Genomic DNA, 13,245 nt, shown 5'->3' on the forward strand with positions numbered 1-13,245 from the left:
GATTTCTGCTTTAGTGCTTGTCTCTGAAGGACTTGTGTTCTGTGGCCGCACGCAGTATCCTGTCAGAACAGTTTGCCATTAAAAGCCAAGGCTGAAGAAAAGTAGGATCTCTTTTAAGCTATGTTTTATTGACGGGCTTCAGTCATTCATCATCATTCAATGATGACAGCAAACAGACTCCAAGAGGATCTGAAGACCTTCGGTGTACCTGTGCTTCTTATAGGGCCAGACGCAAACTTGAACTCAAACCCTTACACACAACCTCATCTTGTAACTTGTCTAAGAACCAAACACTCCACCAGTTGTGTCTTTGGGTAGTCATGAAATGAACTTACCAAACTAAAGACATGCTTGGAATGCTGTGTGTCTGTCGAACGTTGGCACAACAAACACCTGTTACCCAGTTGTGAATGATGTTAGGCTGATGACTATACTTACATCAATTTATCTTATCTTTAACATATCTTTCTAAGGTATTTTGTTTTTTTTTGCTCTTGAAGTCAGCCTGATCTTGACTGTGACCTAAACACAGGTCATCCGGTAAGATTATACCAATCACGTCAATTTGAAACTCATTTCTCAATGAATTAAAATGTATCCTGACATTGACTTTGATGGGAACCTGACCTCAAGTGGAGAGCAGACTGTCCCCAGCAGCTGAGGGAAATGGGAGGCTATTATACTGCAGAGATTCTGAGCTCTCATTGATGGACTCTTATTCTTCGTTATCTGACTCATGATGGTCGTGTTGATATGGCTTCCAGGCTGCTTCCATGCTCTGCCCCCGTGGTCTCCCTGGTCCTAGCCCCAGCCCTGGCCCCAGACCCTGCTCTTTGCTCTCAGATGGGTAGGCAGAGAGAAATCAGATGAAAATGTTAGTGAAAGGGCATCCGACCTCATGCAGTCCTCCTTTGAGGTTTCTACAGCACCGGGGGGAAAAAAAAGACATTTCACCTGACTGAAAATCCACCCACGGATCGAGAGACAGAGGTAGGTAGCGAGGACAGCGAGAGGTAAAGAGGTAAAGGAGGAAGGTAAGGAGACAGATGGAGGAAGGAAAACAGAGAGGTGAATGAAGAGATTTCTATATGCTTGTTTTGAAACTGGCAGTTTGGGCCTGTGAGGTGGCGTTTTTTTCTCTCTCTCATTACCTGAAGAAAGACCATTGCCCATTAAATTGAAATTTAATTTAGGAAATTGTGTTTTAATGTAGCTATTCTCCACCAGCCCCTCCTGTGCTTGTGGTTTCCTGAAGGTCATTTAATTGGCCAAATGGAGAATGCTGTTAAGGGCGGCCTTCATCTCGCTGGGCTCAGCCAGTGACATTTCATCAGCGCAGGTGATTTCCCTCTCATTGTTTAAGCCGTATATGAACCGAACTGACGGCTGGAAAACAAGTCAATTCGTTATTTCAGAGGCAAAAACTCATCCAAAATCTGCCTAGTGGAATGATAGCGTCTTGGTGGAGGTGTGATTCGATCCTATTTGCGAGTAGGTTGAATTATTTTTCTGATTATTTTCTTCCATGGGCTACTTACCATGCACAGAAAATAACCTGCTCTAAAACGCGTATTAGTAAGCTGGTTCATTTGCCTTGATGTCATGATTTTAATCATTCTTGGGGCACCTGCACTTCTGAAAATTCAGCAGGGTTAAAGGGACCTTGTGAATGTATTATACACATATGCCACCCCCCAACACACACACACACACACACACACTGTCTGACTGGCTACTGAGTGATCCTGACACCCCTGTCAATATTGTGTGACAGGGAGAAAGGTCAATGTGGCGGGTCACTGTCGCTCCGGACTCTCAAATGTGTGTGTCTCTCTGTGTGTGTGTGTGTGTGTGTGTGTGTGCGTGCACGACAGAATACTGGTTGGCTCAGATAGCTTCCTCAGATAATCAGGCTGTCCTGATGGAGGTTGTCATCTGAAAAAGGTCCTTCAGAAAATAACTCGCAATTCTTAACACACTTGTACAAATACATGTTGAGCAGAGTGTGTCGAATTGTCTTGTCTACTTAAAATGAAAAATTGTTCAGGTTTGACAGTTTTGATTGATTACAGGTGCAATAGCCTAGGTATTTGTGTGCGGTAGACAGCGTATGACCATTATAGGCTCTTAAGTAAATAATTTGGTGTCGGGAATATCGGATGGCAAACGTGTTACCTTTGGGTTCAAAGGCTGTTTAGACCAATTAATAACAATTAGGCGAACTGAACTCATCACTTCTGCAACCGTCAATAATCTAACGATGATTTACAGGTTGGTTTAAGGCATTGCCTTGGTCGGATCCAAACTTTGTTGTTAACGTGTCTTTGATTCAGTAACGCATTGGACAAGAAAGACCAACCGGCGCATTCCTTACTTTCTCATAACGGTTTTTAAAAACCCTCCCACATAACAAATTCAGGGAAGTCTATAGGACGCGAATTCAACGACAAGGACCCTCCTCTTTGAATTCATTGGTTGGCAGCGGATCAGTAACAATGTTTAATGCACCATGCGGTGACCGGAGAGTAGTCAGTGAGTCGCGCTGTAGCGGTGAGGAAGGAACAACGTGCTTACAATAATAATACAACTGTCTTTCAGCGTTTCAGGTACTACCATAAATTTGACAGACTATATCGACTGGAATACGTTTGAAAACGTGGTTGTCATTTACCATAAGCTCTTCTTTCGTGGGGACGTTACTGACAGCCGCAAGGACATGATGCCACTAAGGGAATGTGTTGTCACCCATCATCTGGGCAGTCGGCGAGAGCGCTGATCACGTCGCTAATATCCGCTCTGGATCTATATTTTCCGTCTGGAACCTTCGCATCTCTCATAAACATTCCCCCGAAGAATCCGGTGACTCACTGCGCGCGCCGCAAGCGCAGGCAAGCCGCTGCATCCCAATCAACCAGAGCGGACTTAGCTCATTGGCATTACGGTCATACTTTTCTGGAGCACTTTTTACTTCGATAGGCAGCGTCGTAGCTCGTGTGCGTCGCTGAGACTGGTGGCTTTTTGCTGCACGGGGGGACGGAATAAGGGTGGCGCGCGGAAAACGGAATTCCTGGGATTTTTATTTATTTTACTCAAACTGATAGGTTACTATTCGGTAAGTTGACGTTTTTGCCACTCTCATATCCGTATCATAATGTTCTGTTTAACGGATTTTCAGCACATTTGTGGTTTATTAGTGGAGTTTTTCTGTGTTAGAGAATGCAACAGCTTCTCACAAGGCTTCGCCTACCTCTGGAAACGAGATGAACATTGGCAGAAATCCTTTTCCCCAGTTTGCTTTTATGTCATGAATGCCTGTTTTCTGAATCTCAGTTGGGTTCTAACAAATAGCCGGATTATGCTGATTTGTTAACGCGTGTAAGAGGCTCATTTTACGCATTCTTACGGTTGACTTTAGTCGGCTGGCAATATGGCCTCATTTAAGCGCATGTAATGTGTTCCAAAAATAAGAAATTGATCACGAACAATTACCTTTGTCATAAACGATGACCTCTTAGAATATGACATTCGAACATCGTTGTGTCTGTCCTCAAAACATCAGCGGAGGTGCGTTGCTTAATTGCGTTTTATTTATTATGATAAAAAGGTAGGCTAACATAAACCTGTATGGAGCATGTGTATCGGCACTGCGCCCACGTCTCTCAAGGTTAATTTATTGACTGCCTTTGGTTATTAATGTATGGACGAATTACGCATCAACCAGTTCATAAACTCTACACACGGTTAAAGATGTGCATTCTTAGATGGATCCTGTTATTATGAAAAGCACATATGAAAAGCACTCTACAGTACCTGAACAACGATTAAAAAAAGTAGCCTATACATTTGTATTTGGTAGTCTATATGTTTAATGTGATATCTTTCTGTGTTGCAGGAGAAAGAACGCGCTACGGCTGTTCTATTTGGTGGAGTCCGGATTGCGATTATGGCTCAAATGAGACTGGGCGTTCAGTTGAATTTAAATTAGGTGTTCAGCACCACCGATCGCTGCAAGAAAGAGAGAGAGGGAGAGAGAGTAAGATATAAAAAGGAGAGTCTACAAAGAGGAAAGAAGAGGACATTTACGTAAAGCGCCAGAATAAGTTAATTCCACGATGAACAGAACTGTTTGTTTGATCATGAATGGTAGACATCGCCAATTTAGTGGACAAATCAACAGGTCGGAGGCGTAAAAAAAACTACGAAATCGTAAACGCTCTCGCGGATTAGAGGGGATGTATCTGTCTATTTTCTTTTTCTTTCTCCTGTGGGCTCGAGCCCTAACGTTGAAAAACTTGAATTATTCCGTTCCCGAAGAGCAAGGACCAGGAACGGTAATCGGGAACATTGCCAAAGATGCTAAACTTGGACTCGGACAGGGAGGGCAGGGCAAGAAATCCAACTTCAGGGTGTTGGAGAATTCTGCTCCGCACCTCATCGACGTGGATCCAGAGAGCGGACTACTCTACACCAAGCAGCGCATCGACAGGGAGACACTGTGTCGGCGGAGCCCCAAGTGCCAGCTCTCAATGGAGGTGTTTGCTAACGACAAAGAGATCTGCATGATTAAAATAGATATTCAAGACATCAACGACAACTCGCCCACTTTTCCCTCGGATCAGATTGATATTGACATTTCTGAAAATGCAGCCCCGGGCACGCGCTTTCCTCTGACAAGCGCACACGACCCGGACGCGGGGGAAAACGGGCTGAAAACGTATCAGATCACACGAGACGACTACAATCTATTTTCTTTGGACGTTAAATCCCGCGGGGACGGGACTAAATTTCCCGAGTTAGTTATTCAACGGCCACTAGACCGGGAAGAACGGAGCCACCATACCCTAATACTAACTGCCACCGACGGTGGCGAATATCCCAGATCAGGGACAATGCAAATCAACGTAAAAGTTATTGATTCCAATGACAACAGCCCCGTCTTCGAACAGCCCTCTTATGTTGTGGAAATTCCTGAAAACTCTCCCCCGGGAAAGGTCTTAATAGATTTGAACGCTACGGACCCAGATGAGGGCAACAACGGACAGGTTGTGTACTCCTTCAGTGGCTACGCCCCTGAAAGGATCCGGGAGCTATTCTCCATAGATTCCAGAACAGGAGTCATAAAGATCCAGGGGGAGATCGACTATGAGGAGAGCCCAATTATAGAGATTGACGTGCAAGCTAAGGATCTGGGCCCCAACCCCATACCGGGCCATTGTAAAGTCACTGTTAAGGTGCTGGACAGGAATGACAATTGGCCCTCGATAGGCTTTGTGTCGGTGCGACAGGGGGCTATCAGCGAGGCGGCCCCCCCAGGCACCGTCATCGCTCTGGTGAGAGTCACGGACAAGGACTCTGGGAGGAACGGCCAGCTGCAGTGTCGCGTCCTGGGGAGCGTCCCCTTCAAGCTGGAGGAGAACTACGACAACTTCTACACAGTGGTGACCGACAGGCCCCTGGACCGAGAGATGCAGGACGAGTACAACGTCACCATCATGGCCAAAGACAACGGCCTCCCGCCCCTCAACTCCACCAAGTCGTTCAGCGTCAAGATCCTGGACGAGAACGATAACGTTCCCCGCTTCACCAAGGCCGTATACCTGCTGCAGGTGCCGGAGAACAACATCCCAGGGGAGTACCTGGGCTCGGTCCTGGCACACGACCCCGACCTGGGCCAGAACGGCACCGTGTTCTACTCCATCCTCAACTCCAACGTGAGCGGCGGCGACGTCAACACCTTCGTGAACGTCAACGCCGCCAACGGCGCCATCTACGCCGTGCGCTCGTTCAACTACGAGCAGATCAAGTATTTCGACTTCAAGGTGCTGGCTCAGGACGCCGGCTCGCCGCACCTGGAGAGCAACACCACGGTGCGGGTCAGCGTGCTGGACGTCAACGACAACATCCCCGTCATCGTGCTGCCCCTCCTGCAGAACGACACGGCCGAGATCCACGTGCCGCGGAACGTCGGCGTGGGCTACGTGGTCACCACGGTGAGGGCGGTGGACAACGACTACGGCGAGAGCGGCCGGCTGACCTACGAGATCTCCGACGGCAACGAGGCGCGGCTGTTTGAGATGGACCCGGTGACGGGCGAGGTGCGGACCGCCAACTCCCTCTGGGAGGAGGTGAGCCCCGTGGTGGAGCTGATCATCAGGGTGATGGATCACGGGAAGCCCGCTCTGACGGCGGCAGCAAGGCTGATCGTGCGAGCGTACACCGGGCCCCTCCCGGGGGGCGAGCCGCGGATCAACGAGGAGCACCACAACTGGGACACGTCCCTGCCGCTCATCGTGACCCTCAGCATCATCTCCATCATGCTGCTGGCCGCCATGGTCACCATCGCCGTCAAGTGCAAGCGGGAAAACAAGGAGATCCGGACGTACAACTGCCGCATCGCCGAGTACTCGCACCCGCAGCTGGGCAAGGGGAAGAAGAAGAAGATCAACAAGAACGACATCATGCTGGTGCAGAGCGAGGTGGAGGAGCGCGACGCTATGAACGTGATGAACGTGGTGAGCAGCCCATCGCTGGCCACGTCGCCCATGTACTTCGACTACCAGACGCGCCTGCCCCTTAGCTCGCCCAGGTCAGAGGTCATGTACCTCAAGCCCACCGCCAACAACCTGGGCGTGTCGCAGGGTCACGTGGGGTGTCACACCAGCTTCACCAGTCCCGTCACCAGCACCACGGACACGCCCAGCAACCGCATGTCCATCATCCAGGTAAGACTTGACGTTCAAACGTTTACACGTCTTACATTTTGACCGCGTGTGTTTGTTCCTCGCCCCTGCCCCATCCTCCATCCGTCCCTTCACATCCCTTTATACCTTCTTCAGATGGAACACAGGACGTGGGAAAGAAGAGAGTTAGAAGGGGTAAAGGAGTGGGAGGGAGGGAGGGGGAGAGAGACATGGAGAGGGCAAGGTTGAAGGGGTGGGTGGGTGGTGATTAGGCTGACATAGGGAGAGAGATAGAGCGAGGGGGGGGGGGGGGAGGAAGGTGGAGTGGAAGGCAGTCTATCCAAGCCTCCCAGAAAGCAGAGGCAGTGACATCATGAGAAATCGATTGTCTTTGATATGTTGGGAGACGTATGATGTCGTGAAACGTTTGCCAGACATCTTAAATCAGCTCGCTTTCCCGGACCTTTTTATGGCAGAATTGAAGTCAATGCATTTATACGGGGAAAAAAAAACTTGCATGTGCCCTGTGATTGAGTTATTACGGAGTGGAACAGAGTCTCTACGAGGGTGTAGACAAAGTGTTTATGAACTATCGACTGCTCATTTCTCAGTAAATATACAGGCCTATCATCTTTTCATATCCTGATCCATTAATTAGCTCTTGTGGTTTAAAGGGAAAAATGTGCTTATGAGTAATGGAAAGCTTTGGATCAATATAAAGCTTCAATCTATTTTTTTTTTTCTTCTTCATCCTTGTTTTCATTGAACATGCGCTTCATTCAAATTCAGCTGGGTTTTCTCACAGACCTTGATAGCACTTCATGGACATAATATGAGTGGGCAGATTAATGCTAGTTTAGCTGTATTTCTAATGGTTCATTAGATCAGTGCTTTAACCAGATGTTTTACACGGCTCATATTCACATGGTGTTATCAGTCAAAGGTGTGTTAGGCGTGTGTTATACTACAGAGAAGAGTGAACAGTCATGAAGCAGGTTCCGAACCTCACTGTACGGTCGCTTTTGGTCTCATCCGACACGAGTCACACGACAGACTTTAAACGGGCTTAGCGCTTCCGAGACAGAGGACTTGTCACGATGGCGGCTTAACCAAATTGCGCACCCCTGCCCCCCTACAAAGAGGCATTAACGAGGAAAACCCAGTGCAATCCTCTCTCTTCTAGGAAGGAAAAGCCCACTGAGTGTCTGAAGTCCTACTTAGTACACCGTGCAGCAGTACTCATATGCAACATGTTAACGAGACCATAGCAGCTCAATCTAATGAAGTGGAAGCACGTTGTCTCTGTGCTAGCATGTGGCCTCTGGCTACTAGCATGTGTGCTATCCCAGGGCCTGTATGCCTCATTATGTGGTTGTTTTTGTGTGTTTAAAATAAATAAACATAATAAATAATGTGTCCGTTCAGCTGACAACTGAATCCAATGCGATGGTACAAAGGGGGTAGTCGAAACTGCGACCTCTTGATCAACATACAAATGCTCTGCCTCTTTTTGAACGCTCTGCCTCGGTGCCTGCCGAGGGGACGTTCTGATCACATGCGACACGTTCCCCTCGGGAGCTCTCTCTGTCTGTCCGTACCTGTCAGAATCTCCACTGTGCTCCCATTGTGAGCCGGGCCGAGGTCAAAGGTCACCACAGAGAGATCGTTAATGATGACGGCGTTGTGTGTGTGTGTGTGTGTGTGTGTGTGGGGGGGGGGGGGGCGGGGATGCAGTCATTTGAAGTCTGGGCCTCCTGTCAGTGAAGTGTGTCGGTAGTTGCATGCTTCTTGATAGTGCTGGTCTCTCTCAGAGCTAGCTGACGTAACAGCAGCTCGCTGGTTAGCGCCCGCCGCCCTGAGTCCTCCCTGAACACGAAGCCCCACCGCGCTGTGCTGTATTATTCAACAGATCCGTGTTGAGGGAGATGGCCCGCAGGCATCAGGTTTCTACTGAGGAGCTAGGCCTGCATGTCTCTCTCCTCCGTCTTCTCTGCTCTCTCTCTTTCCTTATGATCTACCCCTCCCTTTCTCTGTCTCTCTCTCTCTCTCTCTCTCTCTCTCTCTCTCTCTCTCTATGATCTCACCCTCCTTCTGTCCCCCTCTCTCTCTCTCTCTCTCTCTCTCTCTCTCTCTCTCTCTCTCACTCTCTCTCTCTCTCTCTGATCTCCGTCTCTCTATCACAACTCTCTCATTCTGTTTATTCTCTCTTTCCTTCTCTCGTTCCCCCATTTTTGCTCCTTATTCCCTCCTCCCCTCCCACACCCTCCCTCCCTTTCCTCCCCCCTGCTTTCTCCCTCGGTGGTGTGGACAGTAACCTGAATCTAGAACAGAGTGGCTATGGGAAAAATGTCAGGAAACAAAGACAGAATCCCCGTGCATCGATCCTGGGCCACTCGGCCTATCTGTCATTACTGCGGGGGGATGATAGGAGCACAGGAGAGAGGCTGGAGAGGGGAAATAAATAAATACAAGTTGCTGGAGCTCCTCACCCTGGCCTACAACAGGACAAGGGCACCTCTAGACTGCACTCTCTCTAGACCCTGGACGGCTGTAACACCCTACCTCTCCCTTCCTCTCTCTTCTCCACTCCCCTCCTTTCTCCTCTCATAATGAAGTTTTACAGACACTGCCCAGGCCTTGACTAGTTCACAATGTCTATGATATAATATAACTATATCAGCAGCCCAGAACAGCTCTGTCCCACCATCTCTCCTGCTCCCTGCACCAGCGCGAGCGTCTCCCTTGCTCCCTGCACCAGACCCAGGGGAGAGCAACAAGAAAAGCCTAATTTCATTTGTGGAGAATTACCCGGGGTGTAAGGAGATGGATGATATGTAATGATGCCTAATTCCGCTTAAGGCGTTGAAGGGTATTACTTACTGGCGAATCAAGGTTAAACCCAAGACGATGCGGTATTCCTCAAAGCCTGCGAGGGGGGATTTTGTAATTTGTTCTAAAGCACGAGCCATAGCCGCCTGCGTCTTGGGGATTTTGTCCCGATGTTGCGTTTTCGCCCCGACGGCCGCAGCCTGGTAGGTTCTAGAGTGTGGGCCGGATTACCTAATGAGCTACGCTGCTCTGACAGAGGCTCCCGCACCCAGCAACAAACAGCAAGAACTGTCACAGTGCCACACCGGTCCAAACTGGCCGTCTAGAATCCATGTTTTCAGGCCAGGTTGAATCAATGTGTTTGATGTTATCAGCGTCTCAGCATGAAAATACTTGGTGTGCGGTGTCTAGGGAGTGTCCTATTTTGGTTGTGGAAAGCACTACTGTGTTCTGTTTGAGAAGAACATCAACCATTAGTCAAGCATTGTAATTCACACACTCACAAATTGGAACTGTCACAGTGCCATGCCGGTCTAAGCTGGCCATCGTGAATCTAATTTTATATGGCCAGGTTGGATCAATGTGTTTGATGTTATCAGCGTCTAAGCATGAAAATACTTGGTGTGCGGTTTTCTAGGGAGTGTCCTAGATGCTGTGGTCCAGCAGGACTGAAGGGTTGAGATGGGACAGATGGCTATAAATATGACCTGTAGGTGGCGACAGTCTGCCTTCTGTCGATTGTGTGAGAGGAGTGGGAATTTGGGAGGTTAAGGGCAGTGGGATTCCAAGCATGTGTCCAACTCAACGTGCAGTTGACATGGAAACAGCCGCACGTCTCCCGTTTTAAATGTTTATATATTTTCATATTTCTCTTGCGTTCCATTGTGAGATGGCAGGTACTGGTCAGAGTTTGGTACGGCTGAACGCCAGGGTGGGTTGGGAAGCTTGGATGGTCGCCGTGGCGAGAGCAGAACCGGAACCAGCCGGAACCAATCACACTGCCTCAGTGTTGTGTCCATGACCACAGCGAGTGATGTGTTTCGGTAGTGTGGTGCATCCGCTGTTTTGATCTGTGTCTCCTCTCTCTCATCAGCAGTCTGTTTGGGTACAGTCTGTTTGGGTACAGGTAGGTAGGCAGGTCTCTGTGTGGCATGCAGAGATTGACTCTTAGAGCCAAAAAGGCTTTTTGCGGATCCGTGCTAGATTCAGTGACTGCACAATACAAGACAGATGTAAAAGACAGTGCCAAGGCCATCGTGAACATTATGTTCTATTTGAGAAAAAGGAAGTCTGCATCTAACAGTTTTTTGAAGGCTTGTTTATCATCTATATATGAGGTTGGTTGGAGAACACGTTCATTTTTATTGAATTCAACTCAGAATACTGAGAGAAGATGTTTGCATTGAACACAGTGTGTGTGTGTGTGTACATGCATGTATGCTTGCATCCATGTGTGTGCAGCTGGGTGTGCAAGGGGATGCAATTGTGTGGGTGTGCATAACTTCAAATGTGCATCCGTGTGTGTGCATCTCTGTGTGCAAGTGTGTAGTTTTTGCATGTGTGTGTGTGTGTTTAACTTAAGAGCCCCTCACTGTGTATTCCAGGCATGTGATTTAAGCCTTTAGCTTTCAGTCTCCGTGACAGAGGCCCTCTCTCTTATGTTGAGCGTGACAATCTTGCGTTTGTCCGAGTTTTACTCCCCTCTCCTCTCCTCCCTTCCACTGCCTTCCCAAACTCTTTTACTTTTGTACTTTTTCTAAGCTACCCTAAGGGGTGTATTGGTGCCTCTCTGTATTTGACTGAAATCGGCTCCCAAACTTCAGCGGGGCGAGAGGGAGAGGCGCAGCGCTCTGTTTGGTCTTCCTCCCTCTCCGCTCTCCATGTCTTGTTCTCCAGATCGCCCCTAGCTCGGCCTCCGCGCACGAAGAAAGCCCGAGCCTCTGCTAGCTAACCGCTAACGCGCTCGCGCTAGCCCGAGGCGCTGTTGAGCAGCGCGGCTATTGGAAGCTCTTTGGCGGCCAGGCTGTTTGTAGAGCGGGCAGGGAGACTTGAGGAAGCTTTCTATAATTTGTGGACTTACATTCCTCAGCAGTGCTATGCGGGGCCCCTCTGGGGTTCTTTTGTTTTATTCCAGGTCAAGTTAGTCAGTCCATTAAAGAGACCGTATTGCCTTGCCCCTCGGACGTGCCATCATATTTTCAGATAGACTTACAGTACTACACTACAGCACACTTTCACGTTGGAAGTCTGAATTATTAATACCGCGCTATATTATTTTTTCTCCTCTGAGCTCATTTGATCGATGCATCTCAGCTGAAGGGAAAAGAGGAACCAGACCTTTGAATCTATCTCAAGGGAGAGCTAGGAGAAGGATGTACAGTGTACGGAAAATTTAGAATTAGTTTTGTTCTCCTAAATTTTTTAAGCTACTGTAGCGTTGTGTTGACGGAATGGGAGGTTCGAAGGTAGTAATGTTCAGTGTTGAGGTGTGGGGAGGATGAGTGGAGATGAAGACCAGAGCAAAACAGAGTAGAGCAGAGTTAAGCAGAACAGACCAGAGTAGGCGATAGCAGAGTAGCTGAAGAGGTTTTAATAAAGTTGATATTTGATCTGTTCTTGTTCCATGATATGAAAAATAGAATCCGTTATTTGATATGAAATATGCAATCAATAACCTATTTAGTCATAAGGTTTGTTCATGTAACCTTATATTCACATGCAGGCACACGGAACAGGATGGCATCAGGATCATCCACATTTCTGTTCTCTCTCTTCTCTCTCTTCTGTGAATTGGCATTGAAGGCTCTCAAGACCATTATAGAGCTAGGAAGTCAAATGTGGTGCGGTGGTTTGGCGTTGCTTAAATAATGTACATACATGGCATGGAATGTGTTCTTGGCGGTGAAGAGGAGACCACGTCTAGCAGGGTACCATGTGGACTATGTAGCATGATGAACACTGGCCGTACGAGATGGTCCTTTAAATGTAAAGTTGAATTCGCCAAATCTGATGTCCCCTGATGCGTCAGTGTTTTATCTGCTCGACTCCTCGTTTACCAGCTCGTTCATTTATTGGTTGGTTAAAAAAATGTGTTGGTAAACAAGGTACTCTATTCTTCGTATGGCTTTGAAGGGATGCAGTAAAGTATAATTGTAAAGAAGACGATTTCTGTTTGATATCTTTTGAAAACCTGCCTCACAAATGAAACTATTTGATATTGAGGACTTATCCCTCTATGCAGCGCAGAGCATAGGAGATCAGAATAGAGCAGAGTAGAGACCAGAGCATAGGAGATCAGAATAGAGCAGAGTAGAGACCAGAGCATAGGAGATCAGAATAGAGCAGAGTAGAGACCAGAGCATAGGAGATCAGAATAGAGCAGAGTAGAGACCAGAGCATAGGAGATCAGAATAGAGCAGAGTAGAGACCAGAACATAGGAGATCAGAATAGAGCAGAGTAGAGACCAGAGCATAGGAGATCAGAATAGAGCAGAGTAGAGAAGACCAAAGCATAACGTTGGGTGCATCATGGCTATATTTACTGCCTTCCCTCCCATTAATAAATCATGGAGTTGAACAAATCAGTAGCAAGCGGAAAGATGTCACGATAAACATCTGAGATCTCTCCCACTACATGTTTGTGTGTGCGTGGGGGGAGGGGGAGTAGAATAAAAAAAGGCATATTAAAAGACCTTTCCCTCACTTATCAAATGAACATTCGTAATTCCATTTTGCA

General features: G+C 47.9%; 1 protein-coding gene across 2 annotated transcripts in view; it reads left to right on the forward strand.

Moving 5' to 3' along the window:
* Positions 1 to 2,554: 2,554 nt before the first annotated feature.
* Positions 2,555 to 13,245, forward strand: part of pcdh17 (protocadherin 17) — a 55,852-nt gene continuing 45,161 nt past the window's right edge. For both annotated transcript variants that reach the window (XM_084668096.1, XM_084668097.1), the window contains exons 1-2: positions 2,555 to 3,112; positions 3,893 to 6,722. In XM_084668096.1, coding sequence (XP_084524222.1) covers positions 4,233 to 6,722 — 2,490 coding nt within the window. In that variant the 5' untranslated portion in view covers positions 2,555 to 3,112; positions 3,893 to 4,232. The remainder of the gene's footprint in view (positions 3,113 to 3,892; positions 6,723 to 13,245) is intronic.

This window comes from Hypomesus nipponensis, chromosome 12 (genome assembly GCF_054491055.1).
Source record: "Hypomesus nipponensis isolate SF chromosome 12, ASM5449105v1, whole genome shotgun sequence".
Lineage (NCBI taxonomy): Eukaryota > Metazoa > Chordata > Actinopteri > Osmeriformes > Osmeridae > Hypomesus > Hypomesus nipponensis.